Raw genomic sequence first — 27,466 nt, 5'->3', positions numbered from 1 at the left:
GCTCGTCGTTCATGAGCAACGACTTGAGGCAATTCCTGCTCTCATACGGGATTGCCTCTAGTAGAACCACGAGCTACAACCCTAGGGGTAACGGACAGGTGGAAAGGGAGAATGCTACAGTCTGGAAGGCTGTCCTACTGGCGCTGAAATCCAGGGGCCTTCCAGTCTCCCGTTGGCAGGAGGTCCTTCCAAATGCGCTCCATTCTATCCGCTCCCTCCTGTGTACGGCAACCAATGCTACTCCCCACGAGAGGATGTTTTCATTCCCTCGGAAGTCGTCCTCGGGGATCTCATTACCAGCCTGGTTGACGTACCCAGGACCCGTCCTTCTGCGGCGACATGTGAGGGCTCGCAGGTCCGACCCCTTGGTCGAACCGGTCCAACTCCTCCACGCCAACCCTCAGTATGCCTATGTGGCATATCCTGACGGGCGAGAGGACACAGTCTCCATTTGAGACCTGGCGCCCGCAGGGGACGTAGCAACTCCTGTCGCTCCCGTACCCCCTGTCACGAATCCCCTACTACTTATTTCTTCCCCAGACGTGGCGCGGTCAGCACCGGGACCAGTGCATAACAGTTATACTCCCATGTACAGCTTGCCTGAGACTCGGAGATCGGCGCCACCACAGAAGGTTCCAGGATCCCCTGCACCATCGCCTCACCAGGGTCAACCGGCCCGGGAGTCCTTGAGGGGACAGCCGGACGCTGTTTTGGAGAGTACGCCACCGCAAGCACCTGCTCCGGTTTCGCAACCGGTGTTGAGGAGATCACAGCGACGGTGCGGTCCTCCAGACCGTCTGGACTTGTGAATTTTGTACATATATGACCTGTTTTTTGCACCCCGCCGGCCTTTGTTTTTAAAGGAGGGGTGAATGTGGTGAACCATCGTTGGTTACCACTGGGGGTTGTTCTTATGTTACTGTTGGGTTAGGGTGTTGTCACTGTGGGGGTTGTATAATGTTGTTGGGTTAGGGTGTTTACCTGTGGTAAATGTTATTATGGCACATCCCGGTGGGGCCCCGCCTCCGGAGGAGAGGTATAAGACCCTCTGCTCCAGCAGGACCCCTCCAGTCTGAACTGGTGTACTCGTGTTAGTTAGTTCCATTGTTTGATAATAAAAGCCTTCAATAACTGAAGCCTTGTTCCACGTGCTTGATTGTCGCGCATCATCCTGGTTGCAGACTGTGCCTTCTCGCCTTGGGCAACAGCAGTCGGGGCTCCTTCCCCACAACAGATACAAGACGCCTCTCCTCCTTTCCATCTGCTCCCCCAGGGTTTACCAAAGGAGTCCATTCCCAGCTCAGACTAGCTTGTATTTCCACTGCTCTGGAACAGTGCGGTACCAGACAGGCATCTGCAGCTTGCTGTTTGATGTTAATGGAGCTCAACGTAATGCAAAGAGGTGAGGTTAAATCGATAATCTGCATCGGGGGGGCAAGGTGGCACAGTGGTTAGCACTGCTGCCTCACAGCTCCAGGGGCCCAGGTTCGATTCCCAACTTGGGTCATTGTCTGTGTTTGCACAATCTCTCCGTGTCTGCATGCGTTTCCTCCGGGTGCTCCGGTTTCCTCCCACAGTCCAAAGAATGTGCAGGCTAGGTGCATTGGCCATGCTAAGTTGCCCTTTAATATCCCGGGATGTGTAAATTAGAGGGATTAGCGGGGTAAATAAGTTGTCCCTTAGTGCCCCAGGATGTGTAGGTTAGAGGGATTAGCGGGGTAAATAAGTTGCCCCTTAGTGCCCCAGGATGTGTAGGTTAGAGGGATTAGCGGGGTAAATATGTGGGATTATGGTGATAGGACCCGGGTGGGACTGTTGTCAGTGCAGACTTGATGGGCCCACTGGCTTCCTTCTGCACTGGGTTTCTATGATTCTATGATCATCAGTGATGTACAATCAGGTGACAGCAGAGTACGCTGAGAGATAGTTCTATGTGGAGCTGTGGTGGGCAACACACATGGCCCATCTGGGTTCCAAGTGTGGCCCACAAGACATTTTGCTAACCGTTGCCTATTTGCAGGGTTGCCACATTCTGCTGGTTACTATCCATTTTTTTTCCTCTTGGTATTACTAAAGCGATACGCACATAAAGCAAGGGCAAGTGGAGTGAAGTACACCTTTAAACCCGTAGTCCAGACCCCATCAAGCCAACAGTGCAGATCCCTTCGAACCTGCAGTCTAGATATCCAGCCAAACTGGCACAAAACAAATTCTCGGCCTTGCTCCCAATAACTTTATAGAATCATAGAAACCCTACAGTGCAGAAAGAGGCCATTCAGCCCATCAAGTCTGTACTGACAACAATCCCACCTAGGCCCTATCCCCATAACCCCACATATTACCCTGCAAATCCCTCTAATTTACACATCTCGGGACACTAAGGGGCAATTTAGCATGACCAATGCACCTAACCTGCACATCTTTGGACTGTGGGAGGAAACCGGAGCACCCGGAGGAAACCCACGCAGACACGGAGAGAATGTGCAAACTCTGCACAGACAGTGACCCAAGCCAGGAATCGAACCCAGGTCACTGGAGCTGTGAGGCAGCAGTGCTAATCATGCCCCCAATTTCTCGGATCTCCTCCATTGCTGAAGCTGTATCTAAAAGATATTCAATTTCCTCTTTCATGCATTTCTTACCTCCCTTTGCTCAAGCCAATCATAAAGGTTTACATAGAGGTTTACAGCATGGAAACAGGCCCTTCGGCCCAACTTGTCCATGCCTAGATATGAATCCTAGATATGAATCTCGGTCCAATACACGAGGACACTCTTCCAACACCTTTCTCACAGCCCCTGACAGAATGCAATAAAAAGCTTGACCAGCAACCCATCTCTTACCTATAACTTTCAACATACCTCAGGCATAACCTAATTTAATTTCTTTATCTTATATTCATACTGTCATCCCAGCTCCACTGAACTTGTCTTTATTGCCCCCTCCAAATGTGCCACCCAACACACTCTTCATCATTGCTGCCAGCTCACTGTGTTGACATCCGCTGGAATTTTACCGGCACGCCCGCCCCGATTCTGGGATGGGCGAGGCTCGCAGAACGGCATTCTCCGTTGGCCTCGGGCGGGCGAGGCGATAAAAATCCGGCAATCGTCTCTAACTCTATCTCATGTCATCTAAGTACAGGCAGTAATCGGGTAAATGTCCTCCCTTTTGTCGAACTCATCTGACTTCTATTCCATTGATTGACAAAACATCAGCCTTGGGACCTGACTCCAACCTTGGCTCAGTCCACAACCCTGTGTAAAATTGGACTCTTCAACACCTGAGCAGAGAGTAGTGATGAGGCATTGCACATACAGGAAGAGCAAGCACAATTTTCCAGAACAACTTTACATGCTGCAACCAAAGTAATGCCATACATGTATATAGTAAAGATAGGAATCAGGTCTATATTGCCTGAAATCTCTGCAGTTACGTTTGGGAGAATGCAGGTATGTGGAAGATGGACTTGTGGACTTATGGACATTCCAAATGTGCTATGTTAATGCAAACTTTTTATTCCTTTATATATATACATATATATATATATAAAGGAATAAAAAGTTTGCATTAACATAGCACATTTGGAATGTCCATAAGTCCACAAGTCCACCAACCAGTTTGTACACAGTAAGTGCGACAACTAGCAATGAAATGCAACTTTTTTTTGTCATAATTATTATCATTCTATTAGCTTCTGTTTCTGTCGTGCTGAAAGACTTGAGGTTCTTCCTATATAAACATAGAACAGGCAGGCTTGATGGGCTGAATGGCCTCCTCCTGTACTGTAGGATTCTATGATTTGTATTTATACAGCACATTCTATCATCTCAAGATGTCCCAGAAACTTTCTGAAGTGCAGTCCCCGTTGGGACTATTAATACGAACCATTAATGCACTCAGGCCAAATTATTGCATGTTCTTTCTCCAAGGCAACTATTGAATGGAACGCACGAAAGTTTAATACGAGTACATGTGCCCACAGTGTATTTTGCAGTTCCTACTACTCAACCTCTCATTTGACCAACTGGGAGATTACATTCTTTTGTTGGTATATCAGGCTTGGCAATAAGGGGCAATTTGCTACACAATAATGCCTGGTTTTACATTTCAAATGGGGTTTAATGTGTACATTTTCAAACCATCTATTTTTGTTTCTGCCTACTTTTTCTTTAGGAGCTGCAAGTAAACATTCCCATGATGGACCCATTCAACCTTTTCCGAGGTTTCAGCGGCTGCACTTACGGCTTGGTCACTTTTTGGCACCTCTCGTTTTGTTTCAGCCAGCCCCAACTTCAGACTGCACTTCCACTCAGAGAGGACTTCCCATTCCTCGCGGTGTGGAATGCACCGACGGAGATGTGCACAAGGAAGTTTGGGCTGGCTTTTAACCTGACGTCTTTTCCAATCGTATCGACCACGCGGAGAAGCCTGTTTCAGCAGGATGTTCGGATCTTCTTCCACCATATGTTCGGTTACTACCCTCACTATGATGAGACGACGGGGCAGGAGATGGATGGTGGCATCCCGCAGCAGGTTAAGATGCATGAGCACTTGCAAAAGGCTGAGCAGGATATCCAGGACTTAATCCCGTCCAACAAGTCCAGTGGGTTAGCGGTTATTGACTGGGAACACTGGAGGCCCATCTGGAGCCGAAACTGGCACCACAAGTTAATCTACCAACGCCAGTCCATTGAGTTAGTTCAGCAGAAGGACCTTTCCTTAACTTGGCGAAGAGCAGCCACAATTGCCATGGCACAATTTGAAGAATCTGCGAAAGAATTTCTATTAAGGTCCCTGCAGCTGGGAAAGAAATTAAGGCCAAAACAGTTGTGGGGATATTACTTGTTCCCCAATTGTTACAACTATTTGCACAAGAATAGGAATGGAACCTACACAGGGATTTGCCCACCACGGGCAATATCACGGAACAATGAACTGCTCTGGTTATGGCAAGAAAGCACGGCCCTCTACCCAAGCATTTATCTGTCTAGAATATTCAAGTCTTCCGACAACGCAAAGCTGTTTGTACAGAACCGTGTCCAGGAGGCGATGAGGGTGGCAACACTTTCCAAGGAGAACTATTCTCTCCCGGTCTATCCCTACACCAGAATACTCTACCGTAACTCGATGAATGAAACCCTCTCTGAGGTAAGAAGAAGATAAAGGGTGAGCTAATGTCAGAAGCTAACAACAAATCGGGAGCAGAATTTAATGGCAAGCTTCATGAACAGTAAGAAGTCTCACAACACCAGGTTAAAGTCCAACAGGTTTATTTGGTAGCAAATACCATAAGCTTTCGGAGCGCTGCCCCTTCGTCAGATGGAGTGGAAATCTGTTCTCCAACAGTGCACAGAGACACAGAAATCAAGTTACATGTAGCTTATGGTATTTGCTACCAAATAAACCTGTTGGACTTTAACCTGGTGTTGTGAGACTTCTTACTGTGCTTACCCCAGTCCAACACCGGCATCTGGACCTGGGTTCGATTCCCGGCTTGGGTCACTGTCTGTGTGGAGTTTGCACATTCTCCTCGTGTCTGCGTGGGTTTCCTCCGGGTGCTCCGGTTTCCTCCCACAGTCCAAAGATGTGCGGGTTAGGTTGATTGGCTATGCTAAAATTGCCCCTTAGTGTCTTGAGATGCGTAGGTTAGAGGGATTAGCGGGTAAATATGTAGGGATATGGGAGTAGGGCCTGGGTGGGATTGTGGTCAGTGTAGACTCGATGGGCCGAATGGCCTCTTTCTACACTGTAGGGTTTCTATGATTCTATGATCTCCACATCAAGCTTCATGAAGCCAGTTGGTGAGGTTGTATGGTGCCTGATGTAAAATGACAATGAGTTGCATTTACGTGACACCTTTTAATGTGGAAAGGTTTCAAGGAAGTGCAATCGGTTGAAAGTTAACACTGAGATAAAGGAAATATTGGGGCAGGTAACCAAAGGCTTAGTCAAAGAGTAAGGTTTTAAGAAAGAGGGCATAGGTTTAAGGTGAGAGAGGAGAGATACGAAAGGGTCCAGAGGGCCAATTGTTTTCACACAGTGGGTGGTGAGTGTCTGAAATGAGCTGCCAGAGGCAGTAGTAGAGGCGGGTACAATGTTGCCTTTTAAAAACCAATTAGATAGTTACATGGGTAAGATGGGTATAGAGGGATATGGGCCAAACGTGAGACGAGCTTAGGGGTTAAAAAAAGGGGCGGCATGGACAAGTTGGGCCGAAGGGCCTGTTTCCATGCTGTAAACCTCTATGACTCTATAATTGGATTAGGGAGCAATAGAATAGTGGTAACGTTACTGGATTCATAATTCAGAGCCTGAAGTGATACTCCAGAGACTTGAATTCAAATCCTGCCATGGGGGAAAGATGGAGGAATATCTTAGAATTGCACAGTGCAGAAGGAGGCCATTCAGCCCATCGAGTCTGCACCAACTATTTACAAACTCAATTCCACTCCTAAGTCAGAATTCGGAAGATCACTAGCCCTGACATTCCTCAGAATATATACAGGTGAGGCTCCCTGATTGGTTAGGCAACCATTACCTCAATCAGGGAGCTCATACTCCAAGAGGCCAACCTCATGGACCTCGTTGGTCCCTGGCGCTGTGAGGCAGCAGTGCTAACCACTGTGCCACCATGCCTTGCCAATGATGATCACATGCTGAGAATGAATGAGAGAAAGTTGGAGAGAGATTTTAACAAGGTAAAATGCGGCAGTCATTCAATGAATCCTTGATCCTTGTTTATTCCCCAGTAGACAGGGGAATTCAGTCCCTCCTCTTCTTCTTGTCTCTTACCAGGGAGTGAAGTACAATTATCAGCAACTCCGAGATCCCTACCTTGGGCAGGAAGTCGTGCATGGCAGAAATAAAACTATGGAAAGGGAAGGATAAATAAAACTAGTAGTGGCAACCCATTTCAGATATAATAATATAGGAACTGAATGCCAAAACAAACAGGCTCTCAGGCTGCGGTTTTCTCATTATTGGTCAGCTGGGATCTAGCAGTAAACCCGGGCAGTGTGATGTATTATTTGTATAATTTTCAATTACATCTAAGGTCATCTTCCATGAACTGTGGTGAGATTTCATTTGTACTCTACTTGCTTTTTGATGCCACTGCACAGTGCCAGGGCAAAGGACAGTAACACTTAGCAATGGTAGCAACGTAACAGTTAGTGATTGACAGTGCCAAGGATTACAGTGGGCAGCCAGGGGCAGCCAAGGGTAGCTCTATATAGTGGAAGTGTCCTGTGTCAGGAGCAGGTAACTGGCACTGCCAAAGGACTTGTATTTGACTGGTATTCTTCTGGCATTTGACAGTGCAGAATATTTCAGTCCAGAAAGGCAGGTGGTGAAGGAATAATGCTGGCATTCAGTCTCTCCATTCATAAACTCTTCTTTACAGAGCCATCTCCCCTTCCCCCTTCCCCCTCCCCCTTCCCCTCTTCCCCCTTCCCCCTCCCCCCTTCCCCTCTTCCCCCTTTCCCCCTTTCCCCCTTCCCCCCTTTCCCCTTTCCCCCTTTCCCCCCAATTCCCCCCTTACCCCCCCTTTCCCCCCTTACCCCCCTTCCCTCCTTTCCCCTTCCCCCCAATTCCCCCCTTTCCCCTTTTCCCCTTTCCCCCCAATTCCCCCCTTACCCCCTTTCCCCCCATCCCTTCCCCCTTCCCATCCCTCACCCCCCTTCCCCCGCTTCCAGAGCCATTAAAAACATGCACCTCCAAAACCCAGTCACCACATGTTCAGTCTGCTCAGTAGGGGCACATGTGAATCCCAGTTGATGTCCATCACCTCAATGCGATTAAACCCTCAATTAATAAATGTAATTAACATTGAGGTGTATAAAATACTAAAAGGGATTGATAAAGTAAAGTTAGACCAAGCGTTTCCCCTTATGGGGCAATCTAGAACAAGAGGTCACACGTATAGGTTGAGAGGCAGTAGATTTAAAACTGAGATGAGGAGGAACTACTTCTCGCAGAGGGTGGTGAATTTGTGGAACTCGCTGCCCCATAGCGCAGTGGAGTCTGAATCGATGGAAGGTTTCAAGAAGGAGCTAGACATATTTCTGATTTTAAAAATGGGTGAAAGGAATATGGGGAACAGGTGGGGAGGTGGATTTGAGACCAGGGAGAGATCAGCCATGATCTGATTAAATGGCGGAGCAGACTGGAAGAGCTGAATTGCCTACTTCTGCTCCTAATTCCTATGTTCCTATTGAAGGGCTGAATCTAGTGTTTGACTGTGGTGTCATAGCCCTTTCAGAGGCATTTCCATGAAAGTTTCGTGTGAACCACTGATCCAATGGAGAGCTGAATTGGGGCTCATTTAGACTTGCCTGGACTTGTCCCAGCAGTCGGAGATTTGGGCCTGTGGAGTTTAAGACCCTTTTTCTTGCTCTGTAATGTATATGGTTGTTCTGTTAATTAAACTGTGTTAGTTCACGGATCGGAGTTCAAGCCTTACCTTGTTACACTACATTGACAATACCAATGGCACGGTGGCACAGTGGTTAGCATTGCTGCCTCACAGTGCCAGGGACCCGGGTTCAATTCCCAGCTTGGGTCACTGTCTGTGCAGAGTCTACGCATTCTTCTGTGTGGGTTTTCTCCGGATGCTCCAGTTTCCTCCCACAGTCTGAAAGATGTGCTGGTTAGGTGCATTAGTCATGCTAAACTCTCCCTCAGTGCACCCGAACAGGCACTGGAGTGTGGCAACTCGGGGATTTTCACAGTAAGTCCATTGCAATGTTAATGTCAGCCTACTTGTGACTAATAAATAAACTTTACTTTAAGGAGCTGCACCTGGTAACAGTTAATAGTCCAGACATACAATACTTAGAATTCAGGAAGAACACCAGAAAAGGCAGTATCAAATACTTTACCATACTGTGTGAGGAAAGTAAAACTCTCTCCTTTGGGTTTATATCGCAGAGGTTTTTGATTTGATGAGGCAGCCTTACTGCTCTGTGCAATCAGTTTGCAGGATCCCTCAGGCGGTGCGTTACTATGAGATCGACCCTTTTATTTTCACCTCTTCCCTTCCCGATGCCCATTCCCTGACCACCCACCCACTCTGCAAGTTATTGTTCATATTACCATACTGTGGTCTGAGGTCTGAGTTCCAGCGTTGGCTGGCGCTGAACCCAGTTACCGACATCCTTTTGATGAACTGCGCCAGCCAGTTGGCAAACATTATTCCAGTGTGGAAACACTTAACAACTTCAACCACAGTTGCCATGCCAACAAAGCTGAACCCTTAGTTCTTAGAATCGTATCGTTGGGATGTGCTTTTTTTTTCCAGTCAGTGCTGTCAACCTTTTCTCCGTGAGATAATCAGGGACCGTTTGTTTGCCTGGCGATTATAAAAGATCGAACAAACCCTGGTACAAGAGAAATCCATCAAAGTTCATCCCTCGAGCACATTAACTCATTTCCTTCACATTCAAACGCTCTTAATGATTTTTCCTGTGTTATTCCAAGTTTATTCCAAACATTTAGCACTCCATAAGTATTTTGTTTTCTGTTATCCGTTTGTCCCTGCTTCTCTGGCTTACTTTTAAGTAATATTGTGCATTTATCTTATCTACTTCACTGAATAGGGAGGTCTGGTGGAGCTATAAGTGGCTGACCTGCCTCCCACTTCAGAACTCAATGGCCAAGGTTTCTCAAGCAGCCAAAGAGGCTTAATATCAGCCTGCGAATCCTTTCAACAAGTATCGAAGACAGAGTGAGAGTGATTCCCGGTCAACCACACGATCATAGAATCCCAACAGTGCAGAAGGAGGCCGTTCGGCCCATTGGATTCTGCACTGACTCTCCAACACCGCATCTTACCCAGTCCCTTGACCGCACAACCCCACTGATTTACCCTGTTAATTCCAAAGTCCAAAGATGTGCAGGTTAGGTGGATTGGCCATTCTAAATTGACCCTGAGTGTCAGGGGGATTAGCAGGGTAAATATGTGGGGTTACGGGAATAGGGCCTGGGTGGGATCATGGTCGATGGGCCAAATGGCCTCCTTCAGCACTGTAAGGATTCTATGATTCTCGGGATTCTATGATAATTCCCCCAATCTATACAACTTGGGACACTGAGGGGCAATTTAGCACGGCCAGTCAACCTAACCTGCACATCTTTGGATGTGCTGGAAAGGACTTTGGGCCCCTACCGTCACTATCCATAACTCCAGACTGCAACATGCAGGTAAAATTGTATGTTGCCAGCCAGAGTAATTCAGATTCTTTGTTCACATGACCATACTATGGTTTGAGAACTTAGAACACAAAAGCCGGGATGTGCTGCTGAGGCTTTACAAGACTCTGGTCAGACCACATTTGGAATATTGTGAGCATCTTTGGGCTCCATATCTAAGGAAGGATGTGCTGGCCTTGGAGAAGGTCCAGAGGAGGTTCACGAAATGGTTCCAGGAATGAAAGGTTTGACGTATGAGGAGCGTCTGAGGGCTCTGGGTCTCTACTCAATGATGTTTAAAAGGGCGAGGGGGGGATCTCATTGAAACTTACAGAATACTGAAAGGCCTGGATAGAGTGGATGTGGGGAAGATGTATCCATTAGTAGGAGAGACTAGGATCCGAGGGCACAGACTCAGAGTAAAGGGACAACCCTTTAGAACCGAGATGAGGAGGAATTCTTTCAGCCAGAAGGTGGTGAATCCATGGAAGTCATTGCCACAGAAGGTTATGGAGTCCAGGTCATTGAGTGTATTTAAGACAAGGATAGATAGGTTCTTGATTGGTAAAGAGATCAAAGGTTACGGGAAAAGGCAGGAAAATGGGGTTGAGAAACTTATCAGCCATGATTGAATGGCGGAATGGACTCGATGGGCTGAATGGCCTAATTCTGCACCTATATCTTACGGTCTTATAGACTCTGGGTGCCCTGTAACCATTCCATTAAATATTTTTTGATACATTGGGCGGGATTTTCCAGCCGCCCTCGCCCTGAAACCACAGAATCCCACCCGAGGTCAACAGACCTTTCTATGGTCCTCCCCTCACCCGCTACGATTCCCGTGGCGGGTGGAATGGGAAAATTCACCCATTGAGTTCCACTCTTTAGTTGCCTCTCCCTAATTCGCAAGGCTTGAACTTCTTGAATTTTTCTTTGCAGTTTATCTGCTTGAGACTCTACATGGAGTAGTCTGTCACTCTTTATAGAATCATAGAATCCCTACAGCACAGAAGGAGGCCATTCAGCCACAATTCCACCCAGGTCCTATTCCTGCAACCCCACTTATTTACCCTGCTAATCCCTCTGACACTAAGGAGCAATTTATTATGGCGAATCCACCTAACACGCACATCTTTGGAGTGTGGGAGGAAACTGGAGCACCCGGAGGAAACTCACGCAGCCACGGGAAGAAAGTGCAAACTCCACACAGATAGTGATCCAAGGCCGGAATTGAACCTGGACCCGTGGCACTGTGAGGCAGCAGTGCTAACCACTGTGCCGCCCTGTATTCTCTGTTTGACTCTTTCCAATGCATGCAAAGTGCAGGTTTTATAACCGGCTAATGGTTGGAATGTAGTCTGATTTGGTACAAATGGCTGTGGAATGAGTAGGACTAGAATGCTGTTTTCAATCATGACATGTCGACAGCATGTTTAAATTCCTATTGCGAAAGAGAAAGAAGGGTTCACCAGATGTCTCAATGTGCTTTACAGCTAGTGAAATACTTTTCAACGTGTAGCCACCACTGTAATGTGGAAAACTTGACAACAAAATGCACCCAGGAAACTCCCACAAACAACAATGTGATTGTGACCAGATATTCTGCTTGTAGTGATGTTGAATGAAGGATAAATATTGTTTAAGTTTAAGCATTAGTGTCACAAGTAGGCTTACATTAACACTGCAATGGAATTACTGTGAAAATCCCCTAATCGCCACACTCTGGCGCCTGTTCGGGTACACTGAGGGAGAATTTAGCATGGCCAATGCATCTAACCTGCACGTCTTTCAGACTGTGGGAGGAAACCGGAGCACCCGGAGGAAACCCACGCAGACATGGGGAGAACGTGCAGACTCCACACAGACAGTGGCCCAAGCTGGGAATCGAACCCAGGTCCCTGGCGCTGTGAGGCAGCACTGCTAACTACTGTGCCACCCAATTGGTCAGGGAACCAGGGAGAACTTCTACAAAATAGTATCATGGGACCTTTTATATTCACCCAAACAGGACAGATGAGGCCTCGGTTTAATGTCACCTCCAAAAAAAAGCACCTCTGACAGTGCAGTGCTTCCTCAGTACTTCACTGGCTTGTCAGTCTTTTTGATTTGATTTGATTTATTATTGTCACATGTATTAGTATACAGTGAAAAGTATTGTTTCTTGCATGCCATACAGACAAAGCATACCATTCATAGAGAAGGAAAGGAGAGAGTGCAGAATGTGGTGTTACAATCATAGCTAGGATGTAGAGAAAGATCAACTTAGTGCGAGGTAGGTCCATTCAAAAGTCTGATGAAAGCAGGGAAGAAGCAATTCTTGAGTCGGTTGGTACATTACTTCAGACCTTTGTATCCTTTTCCTGATGGAAAAAGGTGGAAGAGAGTATGTCCGGGGTGCGTGGGGTCCTTAATTATGCTGGCTGCTTTTCCAAGGCAGCAGGAAGTGTCGACAGAGTCAATGGATGGGAGGCTGGTTTGGGTGATGGACTGGGCTTCATTCATGATCCTTTGTAGTTTCTTGCAGTCTTGGGCAGGGCAGGAGCCATACCAAGCTGTGATACAAGCGGAAAGAATGCTTTCTATGCTGCATCTGTAAACTCTGTAGCCTGGGGAGAAACCAACGTGCAATCACTACTTTTATTGGATTGGTTGTTAGGCAGTCAAAGGGTTTTTGTAGGGGCAAATAGGAATTCTTTTGGTTTATGCGGGTTCCCCGGTTAAAGCTGCCTGTTGCGATTGAAGTCACGGCATATCTTTGTGGTGGCAAGGCGATCAAAACACAACATAGACTTTGTAAGTTACGACTTGGAAACTCATTTGTTTTTACTTAAACAGTTTAGAAGCCTTTGCCAAATTGACTTAGTAAAGATTTTCCGTAACGGGTCTCTTCATATTAAGAATTAACTTCATGAAATCTTCCCCAGGCCGATCTTGTAAGTACCATTGGAGAAAGTGCATCTCTTGGAGCAGCTGGGATCATTGTTTGGGAAAGCTCAAACAGAACTCAAAATAAAGTAAGATTTTCTTCCAAGTTTTTCATTTTTCATGATCCATATTGCTAAGAGGATGGTCATAGTTGTATCCTTTTATGTAGTCATGCCAAAGTGAATGGAAATTTGTGATTACATTAACCTCTTCACCTGTAAACAGTCAACTAAACGGAAGCGACCCACTATGGCTCAATAACACTGGGTGAGTAAGTCTGAAATTTGTATGGTAGTCATGGAAAAATACCCTGGTGGTCAGAGTGTGCCGAACATTCACTCATAGAAGGAGGTCACTCGGCCCATCGAGTCTGTGCTGGTTCTTTCAGGGGCAGGCAGTGGTGTAATGGTATTATCATTGTGCGCCCGTAGGACTCAGCGGGACTGTAGGTCTGGAGTGCGTTTGCTTCAATGCAAGGAGTATAACAGGTAAGACAGATTAACTGAGAGCCTGGATTACTGCATGGAATTATGATTGCAATTACGGAGACATGGTTAAAGGAGGGACAGGACTGGCAGCTTAACATTCCGGGATATCATTGTTTTAGATGGGACAGAGGGGGAAACCAAAGAGAGGGGGAGTTGAACTGCTGATTAGGAAGCAGATCCTAGCTATGTTGAGGGAGGATACATTGGAGGGATCTTGCAGTGAGACATTATGGGTGGAGTTCAGGAGTAAGAAGGGTAAAATTGCAATGTTGAGAGTGTACTGTAGACCTCCCAACAGCCCGCTGGAGACAGAGGAGCAGTCGTGTAATCAAATACTGAAAAGGTGTGAAAAAAGCAGGGTAGTTGTGATGGGTGACTTTAACTTTAACTGGTTAGCACTGCTGCCTCACAGCGCCAGGGACCCAGGTTCAATTCCGGCCTCAGGTCACTGTCTGTGTGGAGCTTGCACATTCTCCCCGTGTCTACGTGGGTTTCCTCCGGGTACTCTGGTTTCCTCCCACAATCCAAAGATGTGCGGGTTAGGTTGATTGGCTATGCTAAATTAACCCTAGTGTCAGGGGGATTATCAGGGTAAATATGAAGGGTTACAGGAACAGGGGCTGGGTGAGATTGCGATCAATGCAGACACGATGGGCCGAATGGCCTCCTTCTGCACTGTAGGGATTCTATGGATTATATGAACTTCCCCCATATTGACTGGGAATCCCTTACAACCAGGGGCTCGAATGGAGAGAAATTTGTTAGCTGTGTCCAGGAGGGCTTTTTGGTACAGTATGTTGACAATCCAACCAGGGAGGGAGCCATGGTAGACTTGGTACTGGGGAATGAGTTGGGCCAGGTGATCGATGTTTCAGTGGGGGAGCATTTTGGGCTTAGTGACCATAATTCCATAAGATTTTGGGTAGCCGTGGATAAGGACAAGAGTGGCCCTCAGGTGAGGGCGCTTAATTGGGTGCGGGCCAGTTACATCCAAATTAGACAGGAACTGGGCAACGTGGCTTGGGGGTGGCTATTTGAGAGCAAATCCACGTCCGGCAGGTAGGATGCTTTCAAAGGCCAGGTGATTGAAGAGCAGGACAGGCATGTCCCCGCAAAAATGAAGGATAGAATTGGCAGGTTTCGAGAACCGTGGATGACAAGGGAAATTGTAAGCTTAGTCAAAAGGAAAAAGGAAGCCTATAATAGGTCTAGGCATCTAAAAACTACCAAAGCCCTTGAGGAGTACAGTGTAAGTAGAAAGGAACTTAAACATGGAATTAGGAGGGCTAAAAGGGACCATGAAATGTCTTTACTAAACAGGGTCAAGGAGAATCCCAAGGTTTTATTGCATATATTAGAGCAAGACGGTAGCAAGAGAAAGAGTAGGCCCACTCAAGGACAATGGAGGGAAGTTATGCATGGAACCACAGAAAGTGGGTGAAATCCTTAATGAGTACTTTGTATCGGTATTCAACAAGGAGAAGGACATGATCAATGTTGAGGTCAGGGATAGGTGTGTGAACACTCTAGAAAACATCAATATATCAAAGGAGGAAGTGTTGAGCATCCTAAATTGCACTAAGGGAGACAAGTCCCCAGGGCCGGATGGGATCTATCCCAGGTTGCTGCGGGAAGCAGGGGGAGAAATAGCTGGAGCCTTAACAGATATCTTCACATCCTCTTCGACCACAGGCACAGTTCCAGAGGACTGGAGAATAGCCAATGTTGATCCCTTGTTTAGAAAGGAAGCAGGGATAATCCAGGAAATTATAGGCTGGTAAACCTGACTTCAGTGGTGGGGAAGCTGTTGGAGAAGATACTGAGGGACAGGATATATGCACATTGGAGGAAAATGGACTAGTTAGTGACAGGCAGCATGGTTTTGTGCGGGGAAGGTCATGTCTCACCAACTTGGTTGAGTTTTTTGAAGAGGTGACAAAGAAAATTGATGAGGGAAGAGCTGTAGATGTAGATTATATGAACTTTAGTAAGGTGTTTGACAAGATCACACATGGCAGACTGGTACAAAAACTGAAATCACATAGGATTCAGGATGGGCTGGCTAAATGAATGCAGAATTGGCTTGGTTATAGAAGACAGAAGTAGCGGTGGAAGGATGTTTTTCAGAATGGAGTTCTGTAGCTAATGATGTCCTGCAGAGACCAGTGCTGGGACCTCTGTTGTTTGTAGTATTTGTAAATAATCTGGAGGAAAATGTGGGTGGTCGGATTGGTAAGTTTGCGGATGACATGAAGCTTGGTGGACCTGTGTCAAGGATTGTCAGGGAATACAACAGGATATAGATAGATTGGAGACTTGGGTACAGAAAGAGCAGATGGAGTTTAATCTGGACAAATGCGAGGTGATGTATTTTGGAGGATCAAATTTAGGAATGAATTATACTGTAAATGGCAGAACCCTTGGGGCATTAACTTACAGAGGGATCTGGGCGTGCAGGTCCACAGTTCCTTAAAAGTGGCAACAGAGGTGGCTAAGGTGATTAAGAAGGCATATGACATGCCTGCCCTCATCAGCCAGGGCATTGAGTACAAGAATTGGGAAATCATGTTGCAGCTATATAAAACCTTGGTTTGGCCGCATTTGGAGTATTGCGTGCAGTTCTGGTCACCACACTACCAGAAGGACAGGGGAGCTTTGGAGAGAGTGCAAAGAAGGTTCACCAGGATGTTGCCTGGTCTCAAGGGTGTTGACTATGAGGAGAGGTTGAATAAACTAGGATTGTTTTCACTGGAAAGATGGAGGCTGAGGGGAGACCTGATAGAGGTCTACAAAATTATGAGCAGCATAGACAGAGTGGAAAGTCAGAGGCTTTTTCCTAGGGTGGAAGTGTCAATTACAAGGGGCCACAGGTTCAAGGTGAGAGGAGGAAAGTTCAAGGGAGATATGTGTGAGAGGATTTTCCTGCAGAGAGTGGTGGGTACCTGGAACGTGCTGCCACAGGAGTTGATGGAAACAGGCACATTAGCAACATTTAAGAAGCATCTGGATGGGTACATGAATAGGGAGGGAATAGAGGGATACGGACCGAGTAAGGACAGAAGTTTTTTTTTAGTTAGAGCATCATGATCAGCACAGGCTTGGAGGGCTGAAGGGCCTGTTCCTGTGCTGTACTTTTCTTTGTTCTCTTTGTTCTTTGTAATGTTCTGGGGGCCCGAGTTTGAATTCCACCACGGCAGATGTTGAAATTTGAATTCAACAAAAATCTGGAATTAAAAGTCGAATGATGACCATGAAACCATTGCCAATTTCTCATAAAAACTAATGCCCTTTAGGGAAGCAAATCTGTCGTCCTTACCTGGTCTGACCTACAGGTGATTCCAGACCCACAGCAATGTGGTTGACTCTTAATTATAGTCGGTTGAGCAATAAATGTTGGCCCAGCCAGCAACATCCACATTCCATGAATGAATAAATAAAAAAGGGACAAAACTTCTGTTAAGATTAATGTTGTACAAACCAACATGAACCCTCATCATAGACCTAACGTCTATGTGTCTTCATCTATATATAAGCCGTGTTTGTAAACCCAACTCTCCACTCACCTGATGAAGGAGCAGCGCTCCGAAAGCTCGTGATTCCAAATAAACCTGTTGGACTTTAACCTGGTGCTGTGAGACTTCTTACTGTGCCCCACCCCAGTCCAATGCCGGCATCTCCACATCATTATTAGGGCAGATCAGCTGCAGGCAGTTTGGGCGAGTCACCCGCCTGTTAGAGCATTCCAGCGAGTTTAATGCAGTTTGCCTGGTTACCATGGAGGGGAAGCCAAGTCAGCACTTGCAGGTGTGCTGATGGAGGGGGGAGGTGGATTTGTGCCTCTGTGATGATCAGGGGCAGAGGAGAGGAAGGGCCATGTCACTCAGCAATCGGGGCCAGGGGCTGGAGGAAGAGGCGGGGGGGGGGGCACGTGATGAGGGGGCCATGTGCAAGGAGGTCCGGAGAGGGTGAGGGAGGTAAGGGGGTCCCCAATGTCTGTGAGGGGCGGGGGAGGCTGTATGTGGCCCGGGGGGGGGGGGGGGGGGGGGGTGCGGGGGAGGCTGTATGTGGCCCGGGGGGGGGGGGGGGGGGGGCAGGTTTCTGTTAGGAGAGCTGCTGTTTTTGTGCTTTTTCAGTGCATTCGCAGTTTGTGGCTCCAATCGAGCTGCTGGCTCAGAAAACTTGGCGAGCCAGGCATAGGCCCATTGACCTCGGGTGGGAACTTCCAGCTGGAAAATCCCACCCAATGTATTAACTTGCATCCTTCTGTGTCTTGGTACCTCTCTTACTAAGTATACCGTATCCCCAGTGAAAGGGTGGCTCAGGGGCCTACTCGCTGTTCAATGCTGCCAACATTCAACCGCTTGGGAGAGTGCGGGTATGACCAGTGGTGGCTTCCATTTCCAATTGCTATGTGAATTACTGTGGGGCAGCACGGTGGCACAGCGGTTGGCACTGCTGCCTCACAGCGCCAGGGACCCCGGGCTCAATTCCGTCCTCAGCTCACTGTCTGTGTGGAGTTTGGACATTCTCCCCCTATCTGCGTGGGTTTCCTCCGGGTGCTCCGGTTTCCTCCCACAGTCCAAAGGCGTGCTGGTTCGGTGGATTGGCCGTGCTAAATTCCCCCTTAGAGTCAGGAGTATTAAATATGTGGGGTTACGGGAATAGGGCCTGGGTGGGTCGCAGCAGACTCGATGGGCCGAACGGCCTCCTTCTGCACTGCAAGGATTCTATGATTCCATTAATAGAAGTGTCATGTCGGCATTTAAGGGGATGAATGCATGGTCTACCCTTGCAGTACTTTGGAGCTCTGGTGAGTTGTTCCACTGTCGCTCCCCGCCCCATCAGGAGTGAATGCTCCTTTTTAATTCGGATGTTGAAGCATAACTTGTTGTCGGGGACGTAATTGCAGCTGGCTAGATTTACTGCTTCATGTTGTAACCTTCAGCATGCTCACCAATCTTTGCTGTCTTTCGCAGCATACCTGCACACTGTTGCAGGATCTTGTCGAAAATACCCTGAATGGCTACATCTTGAATGTGACGCACGCGGCGAGACTCTGCAGCTGGGTGCTGTGTCGCAACAAGGGCAGATGCTTAAGGAAGAACTGGGAGTCCAGAGACTACCTTCACTTGAACCCCAACAACTTCAAGATACGCAGGGATAAGAACGGACATCTTGCAGTCATTGGCCAAGCATCGCTGAAGGATCTGGAGTACATGTCAAAGAAATTCACCTGTCAGTGCTACGTGGGAAAGAACTGCGACTCTCCTTCTCCTGAATACTGGTATGATTGAGCTCAGCGTTGATAAACCTGCAATACAGTCTTCAAGGAATGAATTACAATTATTGGGACTTTCAGATGTCAGATTTCATGTTAAAGACAGAGAAGGGATCATTTTCACAAAATACGCTATGGTTCACGAAGAGAGATCAGTTTGTTCAGTGGTTCTGGTGAAAAATAGGTCCGTGTGAATGTGGTACAAATCTTGCATTTATATCACAGTTTTCACTACTACACGTCTCACAGCATGTTACAGCCAATGAGGTCATTTTTGAAGGGTCATTTTTACTGTAGGAAGCACAGCAGCTAATTAGCACACACTCAGCAATGTTCAGGTAACCTGCTCCTTTCCAATGCTTCTTGAGGGATGAATATTGGCCAGGGCACCTGGGATAACTCCCCTGCTCATCACCAGAAGAGTGGCAGGGGATCTTTTACATCCACCTGAGCAAGCAGATGGAGCTTCAGTTTAAAGTCTCAGCCGAAAGACAGCATTGCTGACAGTGCGGCATTCCTTCCGTACTGTACTGGAGTGTCAACGTTGATTTTTGTTCTCCAGTCCCAGATTGTGTCATGTAGAATCCCTACAGTGCAGAAGGAGGCCACTCAGCCCATCAAGCCTGCACCGACAACAATCCCACTCAAGCTTTATCCCTGCAACCCCACGTATTTACCTGCTAATCTCCCTGACACTAGGGGCAATTTAGTATGGCCAATCAACCTACTCTGCACATCTTTGGACTGTGGGAGGAAACTGGAGCAGCCGGAGGAAGCCCACAGACACAGGGTGAATGTGCAAACTCCACACAGACAGTTACCCGAGGCTGGAATTGAACCCGGGTCCCTGGCACTGTGAGGCAGCAGTGCTAACCACTGTACCAATGTGCCACATCTGGGACTGAGAGGTGAGAGTGTTACCCAGTCAGTCAAACCTGCCACTTACACTCCTGTGCATCCTGGAGAAGTATTTAAAGATTTTTGCGTGCACTGTTAAAATGAAAAAGGATATTAAAATAGGCTTTGTTTTTGATACTGGCTTCATTTCATTGTCACTGCCAGTCAAGAAATTAGTTATTAAATTGCCATTCTGATTGACAGAAATAGAAAATAAAATGAAGGCAAATCCTTGAATTCCTTCACATCATTAAATTCTGAGGCAATAATATATATTTCTTAATCTTTTTGTTTTCAGTGTCACTGTAAGAGATTTTGATGGTAGAGGGATCATTTACTGGGTTTGGGAAATGATTCCTCAGAGGCCGTTGTCCATTCACCGTCCCTTTAGGGCAATGGCCTAGTGGTATTATCACTAGACTGTTAATCCAGAAACTCAGCTAATGTTCTGGTGGCCTGGGTTCGAATCCCGCCACGGCAGATATTTGAATTTAATAAAAAATATCTGGAGTTAAGAATCTACTGATGACCGTGAAACGATTGTCGGAAAAACCCATTATCTGGTGCTTCCCTTCATGTCCAAACTACCCATCTCAGGTGGTGCCAAGTGCAAAGGAGACTTATATCGGGCTGTGTGCTAAACACTTCCAAAAGGTTCGCAGTTACTTCCAGCAATTCCTGCCTCTTTTGATATAGACATCTGGAATGCGAATTATTAAATGGTTGCAAGGAGGAGATAACTATATCTCTGATTTTAAAAATGGGTAAAAGGGATATGAGGAACACGTGGGGAGGTGGATTTGAGACCAGGAAGAGATCAGCCATGATCTTATTGAATGGCAGAGCAGGCTCGAAGGGCTGCCTATTTCTGCTCCTAATTCCTGTGTTCCTATGACCTAACATCCGTTTGTCAGCAGTTCTTGGTTGGGAGTTTAGGATGGTATGCCACAATGTGGTAGGGTGCTCCATCTCAGGGAAATAGCTGACGGTGTATCAATAGCGTATTCTCTCAAACAATCCTGGGAGGGCTTCGGGGATGTTCTTCATTTCCCAGAGGTCAGTGAGCAGCTCCAATGAAGTGACCACAGGCAAAAGGTACAGAATGAAACTCTAAATTGGATCTCCTGTTAGACTGATGTATTGACAGTAAGAAGTCTCACAACACCAGGTTAAAGTCCAACAGGTTTATTTGGTAGCAAAAGCCACTAGCTTTCGGAGCGCTTGCTGCTCGTTCGTCCACCTGATGAAGGAGCAGCAAGCGCTCCGAAAGCTAGTGGCTTTTGCTACCAAATAAACCTGTTGGACTTTAACCTGGTGTTGTGAGACTTCTTACTGTGTTTACCCCAGTCCAACGCCAGCATCTCCACATCAAGACTGATGTATGCCATGGTTAGTATGTCCAGTTAACCAAGTTCCTGCCTTGCTTCATTATCCGTTACATGCTAACTAAATGCCTTTCACAAGTTTCAGCAGTTCCCAGTTAAGACTCATAAGAATGGCACATTACTTTCTCGGGGGATTGGAAATGTGCATATACAAAAACAAAGAACAAAGAAAATTGCAGCACAGGAACAGGCCCTTCAGCCCTCCAAGCCTGCACCGACCATGCTGCCCGACTGAACTAAAACCCCCTACCCTTCCGGGGACCATATCCTTCCATTCCCATCCTATTCATGTATTTGTCCAGATGCCCCTTAAAACTCACTATTGTATCTGCTTCCACTACCTCCCCCGGCAGCGAGTTCCAGGCACCCACCACCCTCTGTGTAAAAAACGTGCCTCGTACATCTCCTTTAAACCTTGCCCCTCGCACCTTAAACCTGTGCCCCCTAGTAATCGACTCTTCCACCCTGGGAAAAAGCTTCTGACTATCCACTCTGTCCATGCCTCTCATCATCTTGTAGACTTCTATCAGGTCGCCCCTCAATCTCCGTCGTTCCAGTGAGAACAAACCAAGTTTCTCCAACCTCTCCTCATAGCTAATGCCCTCCATGCCAGGCAACATCCTGGTAAATCTTTTCTGTACCCTCTCCAAAGCCTCCACATCCTTCTGGTAGTGTGGCGACCAGAATTGAACACGATATTCCAAGTGTGGCCTAACTAAGGTTCTATAAAGCTGCAACATGTCTTACCATATGTTGTCTCAGCTTCTGCTGCGTGACTATTAAGAATTTGTTAGAGAGGCTCACAGTTGCCTTGCCCAGCATATCTAGAATGGTGGTTAGCACTGCTGCCTCACAGCACCAGGGACCCGGGCTTGATTCCAGCCTTGAGTGACGTTCTCTCTGTGTCTGCGTGGGTTTCCTCTGGGAACTCCAGTTTCCTCTCACACTCCAAAGATGTATGGAGTTAGTTAGTTTGGCCATGCTAAATTGCCCCTTAGTGTCAGGGGGATTAGCAATGTAAATACATGAGGTTACGGGGATAGGGCCTGTGTGGGACTGCTGTCGGTCCAGGCTTGATGGGCCAAATGGCCTCTTTCTGCCAGGCAGCTCGCCCGCAAAGACTACTTGTATTTCGTGGTGGTGCATTAATGACTGTGGCCATCTGTTGCAAGGGAAGGGAGGAAATCGGAAACAAGGGGGAAGACCCAGAGTGGAACATATTGATTAGGAGAGAGGAACAACCCACTCATGCACCTCCCAGCTCCACCTGGAGATTTTTGTGGCAACTGCGAAGGACCTCATGGTTTCCTGAATGCAGCCAGTCCAGCATTCCACATTCAAAGTGAGGCAATTTGTTGAAGGAAAGGCCTCAAACAGGAACGAGGCCCTTTATCTGTAAATGCAAAAGGTCCTCTAAAGCTTGTTTTAGGCACAGGTCAAGGGCAACGCCTTTGATGTCTATACCAATATGGCAGGTGGCGCAGTTCTGGTTGAGAATGTGCACACACGCCACCCACCATGTTGGACACTATTGATAACTGCCATGTGCTCCATGGGGAATCTCCAATTGATCTGAGTGGGGCTTGTTGAATACAAGTTCCCTTGGTAACAGGTGATGGTCTGCCCAGGTGAAATTCATCACCTGAGCCCTTTATAAGCCCGATACCAGGAAGGGTCTGCATAACTATTGTCCCAGTTAGGACGTGTAGGAAAACTATTGTTCTGGTTGGGACTCGTGTTCCCTAGAAGGTGAAACCCCGGAAAGTGAAACCCCGAAGGCAAAACCCCGGAAGACGAAACTCCGAAAGGTGACAGATAACTTAACTTACAATGGACACCATTTTCATTGGAAGGGAGGTTGTTTGCTGTTGTATTAAGGAAGGTATATTTTCTGTTGACATTGTAATTATATCAGCTTGTTGTTTTAATAATTTATCACTGTGAAATTATAATGTATTTGGATTATAATTTATAATGTATATGGATTGTAATGTATTTGGACTTATTGTTTAAATAAAAAGAAAATTGGGACTTATGTATGTATGCCACAGAGTAGTGGCTTTATTTTGTGTTTTACAATAAATACCATTCCTTTCCAGTCGAGTTTCCTGAGTTACTACAGACACATCGTCGAATTTCTAGCCTACTGTGTCTTCCACCCATAAACTCAATTAAATTTAACTTTAAAACCACGAGCAGAACAAATCTCTCTGCTAAAGGGGCCAATTTCTGAAGCTTACTCCCTCTCACTGTAAGGCAAAGAAACAGAACTGAATGCATTCAGTGTCATTTCTCTGCCAGTTGGCAGCGATGTTGCACAAAGTAAATGAGCTTTGTCATGAGTTCATTATGAACATGTTGCCTATTTTAAATAAATCAATAGGGAGGGTGCTGGATTGTCCAGGTATCACTACAAGAAAGGCCCCCAAGCTGAGAAGGCACCATGATTAAACGTCAAATCTAATCAAAGTGAAAGAAGCACTGTAATTAATTATTACTGGTGTTTGTAAGGCACTCTTGTCCCTATCTGATGTACAATGGGGCCAGCTGTTTTCCTCATGGAATAACATCGTGAATTATTTAGGGGCCACGATCTGCCCGGCAGTTATCTTTTCTTCATTCATTCATGGGACATGGGTGTCGATGGGTGTTCAGTGACTCTGGTTTTTCACCAGAGCCACAGAGTTCCTGACCTTCATTACAGCCTTGGTTCAAACATGGACAAAAGAGCAGAACTCCAGAGGTGAGGTGAGAATGGCTGCACCTTGACATCAAGGCAGTATTTGAGTGAGTGTCAAGGAGCCCTAGCAAAACTGGAGTCAATGGGAATCATGGGGAAACTCTCAACTTACTGGAGTCAGACATAGCAAGCATGAAGGTGGTTGTGCTGGTTGGAGGTCAATTGTCTCAGTTCCAGGACGTCACTGCAGGAGTTCCAAAGGGTAAAGTCCATCTTCAGCTGCTTCATCAATAACCTTCCTTCCATCATTAGGTCAGATATGGAGATGTCTGCTGACGATTGCATAATATTCAGACTTGGGCTGCTAAGTGGTAGGGAAGGTTTGTGCCACACAAGTGTCAGACAATGACCATGTCCAAAAAGAGAGAATCCAACCACCTCACCTTGACATTCAATGGCATTACCATCACTGACGATGGGGAGGGCGATGGCCGAGTGGCATTATCGCTAGCCTATTAATCTAGAAACTCAGCTAAAGTTCTGGGGACCCGGATTCGAATCCCGCCATGGCAGAAGATGGAATTTGAGTTCAAAAAAAATATTTGGAATTAGAAATCTACTGATGACCACGAAACCATTGTGGATTGTTGGGAAATCCCACCTGATTCACTAATGTCCTTTAGGGAAGGAAATCTGCCGTCCTTACCCGGTCTGGCCTACATGTGACTTCAGAGCCACAGCAATGTGGTTGACTTTCAACTGCTCTCAGAACAAGGGCAACTGGGGATGGGCAGTAAATGCTGGCCAGCCAGTGACGCCTACGTCCCACCAATGAATAAAAAAAAAGAATGTCCTACTATCAACACCCCGAGATTTAGCATTGATCTGAAACTGAATTGGAGTAGCCATATAAATACTATGGCTGCAAGGTCAGGTCAGAGCCTGGGCATTCTGTGGGAGTAACTCACCTCCTTACTCCCAAAGCCAGCCCACCATCTACAAGTCACCAGGTCAGGAAGGTGGGGGAATACCTTCCATTTGCCTGGATGAGTGCAGCTCCAAGAATGCTCAAGAAGCTTGACATAACCCAGGACAAAACAGCCCACTTGATTGGCACCCCATTCACTACCTTAAACATTAAACATTCACTCTCTCCAACACCGTCGCACAGTGGCAGCTGTGTGCATCATCTACCAGATGCACTGCAGCAACTCACCAAGGCTCCTTCGGTAGCACCTTCGGAACCCACACCCTCCACCACCCAGAAAGATAAGGCCAGCAGATGCATGGGAACACCACCACCTGCAAGTTCCCCTCCAAGTTATATATAAGGGATATATCAATATTCCTTCACTGTCACTGGGTCAGAATCCAGGAACGCTCTCCCTAACAGCACTGTGGGTGTGCCTACCCAACACGGAATGCAGCGGTTCAGGAGACAGCTCACCATTAACTTCTCAAGGGCAATTTGTGGAACTCTTTGCCGCAGAAGGCTGTGGAGGCCAGGTCATTGAGTGTCTTTAAGACAGAGATAGATAGGTTCTTGATTAATAAGGGGGCCAGGGGCTACGGGGAAAAAGCAGGAGAATGGGGATGAGAAAAATATCAGCCATGGTTGAATGGCGGAGCAGACTCGATGGGCCGAGTGGCCTAATTCTGCTCCTATGTCTTATGGTCTAATTATGGATGGGCAATAAATGTTGGCCCAGCCATCCTTCTAAAGACTAGAGACTGAGAAAGAGATTGTTCATCTGAGGAAAGGGTTTTTATTGTATTGTATCTGGGAGAGAGAACGGCCGAAGTATCCTGCAATGGGGTTGGAGCCCACAGCATCATAGTCAGAGATTGGAGTGCTAAATGGGGAGCTAAGTTTCATAGGAATGTTATTTTTTTTCTGCCAAGTTAAATGGTTCCATCTCAAGGGCGACAGTATAAATCTCCCTGAGCTTGAATCTCACCAACAAAAAGACATTTGTTAAATGTGCAAGATACATCTACAGGGTTACGTTCTGTTTGAGTTACCCACCGCAAACGCAATCAGGAAATCCCATGCACCAATTTTCATCATATTTGGGCAACTAAAAGTTTAAGTTTAAAGTTTATTTATTAGTGTCACAAGTAGGCATACATTAACACTGCAATGTGGCATGGTAGCACAGTGGTTAGCACTGCTGCTTCACAGCTCCAGGGACCTGGGTTCAATTCCGAGCTTAGGTCCCTGTCTGTTGGAGTTTGCACGTTCTCCCCATGTCTGCGTGGGTTTCCTCCGGGTGCTCCGGTTTCCTCCCACACTCCAAAGATGTGCAGGTTAGGATGATTGGCCATGCTAAATTGCCCCTTAGTGTCCAGGGATGTGTAGGTTAGAGGGATTAGTGAGGTGAATGTGTGGGGTTGTGGGGATAGGGCCTGGGGTGGGATTGTGCTCGGTGCAGACTCGATGGCCGAATGGCCTCTTTCTGCACTGTGGGATTTCTATGATTCTATGATGATAATGAAGTTACTGTGAAAATCCCCTAGTCGACACACTCTGGCGCCTGTTCGGGTACACTGAGGGAGAACTTATCATGGCCGATGCACCTAACCAGCACGTCTTTCGGACTGTGGGAGGAAACCGGAGCACCAAGAGGAAAGCCACGCAGACACAGGGGAGAACGTACAGACTCCGCACAAACAGTGACCCAAGCCGGGAATCGAACCCGGGTCCCTGGTGCTGTGAGGCAGCACTGCTAACTAGGATCGATGTTCCATCTCCATTCCAGGACATTTAGGAATAGATTTTCCTCCAATCATACATCTCAGATGGAACAAAATCAGTTCCACACTTAGCAGACAAAATATCATGCCCAGAACATCAAAGGTGGATTTGTCCTTATTGATGAGTGGAAATGGAGTTAAGTATGAATCAACATCACCTATTCAGCTTCTTTATCAAGTTAACCAGTTCCGTGTCCCTCAGTTGTGTGTGACATGTCACTCTTTATTTTCCCCTTAACGCATGTAACTTTATTTTGTTGATGTATTGCTGTAACTCTTGCTGGCAAACCATTACTTTGTGCAGCAACTGAAATGCTGTGACCTTTGAAGTCCGCACGAAGCCAGAAAACTGGGTTAATTAATAACATGCATTCATTCTCCGCGAGTGCTTTTTGCTGAATCAGGGAATCCTTTTTCTTTTGTCCTAAGCAGTTTTAGTCCGGATGTTCCGATAATTAACCTTGTCCGTAATTAATCCATCCACGGACTGTGAGAATGAGTTATGAGACTTCATCTCGTGCTACCCGATTGCGAGAAAGACAGAAATCGCTTTCACCTAAACAATGCAGTGGAGATTTCATGATACACTCTCTGATCATTCATCAGAGCTTTCCTTGGACAAGGTCTCACATAGACACCGGTCGGACATTTCTGTTGATTCTTGTATTTATTTTGGCAGATAACCAGATTTAATCGGAATCTTTTTTTTGGTTTGGGCTGACTTATGATTTGATTTGATTTAATTTGATTTATTATTGTCACATGTATTAATATACAGTCAAAAGCATTGTTTCTTGCGCACCATACAGACAAAGCATATCGTTCATAGAGAAGTGTAGAAAGATAGAAAAATAAAGGGCCACTATAA

General features: G+C 46.6%; 1 protein-coding gene across 1 annotated transcript in view; it reads left to right on the top strand.

Annotated features, from left to right (window-relative positions):
• The first annotated feature begins 4,197 nt into the window (after window positions 1-4,197).
• Window positions 4,198-27,466, top strand: part of LOC144511712 (hyaluronidase-4-like) — a 53,536-nt gene continuing 30,267 nt past the window's right edge. The window contains exons 1-3 of the mRNA XM_078241938.1: window positions 4,198-5,151; window positions 13,116-13,205; window positions 18,581-18,888. Coding sequence (XP_078098064.1) covers window positions 4,198-5,151; window positions 13,116-13,205; window positions 18,581-18,888 — 1,352 coding nt within the window. The remainder of the gene's footprint in view (window positions 5,152-13,115; window positions 13,206-18,580; window positions 18,889-27,466) is intronic.

Source organism: Mustelus asterias, chromosome 25 (genome assembly GCF_964213995.1).
Source record: "Mustelus asterias chromosome 25, sMusAst1.hap1.1, whole genome shotgun sequence".
NCBI classification, from domain to species: domain Eukaryota; kingdom Metazoa; phylum Chordata; class Chondrichthyes; order Carcharhiniformes; family Triakidae; genus Mustelus; species Mustelus asterias.
The sequence above is the reverse complement of the archived record's forward strand: the minus strand, read 5'-3'. Positions and strand labels throughout refer to the sequence as shown.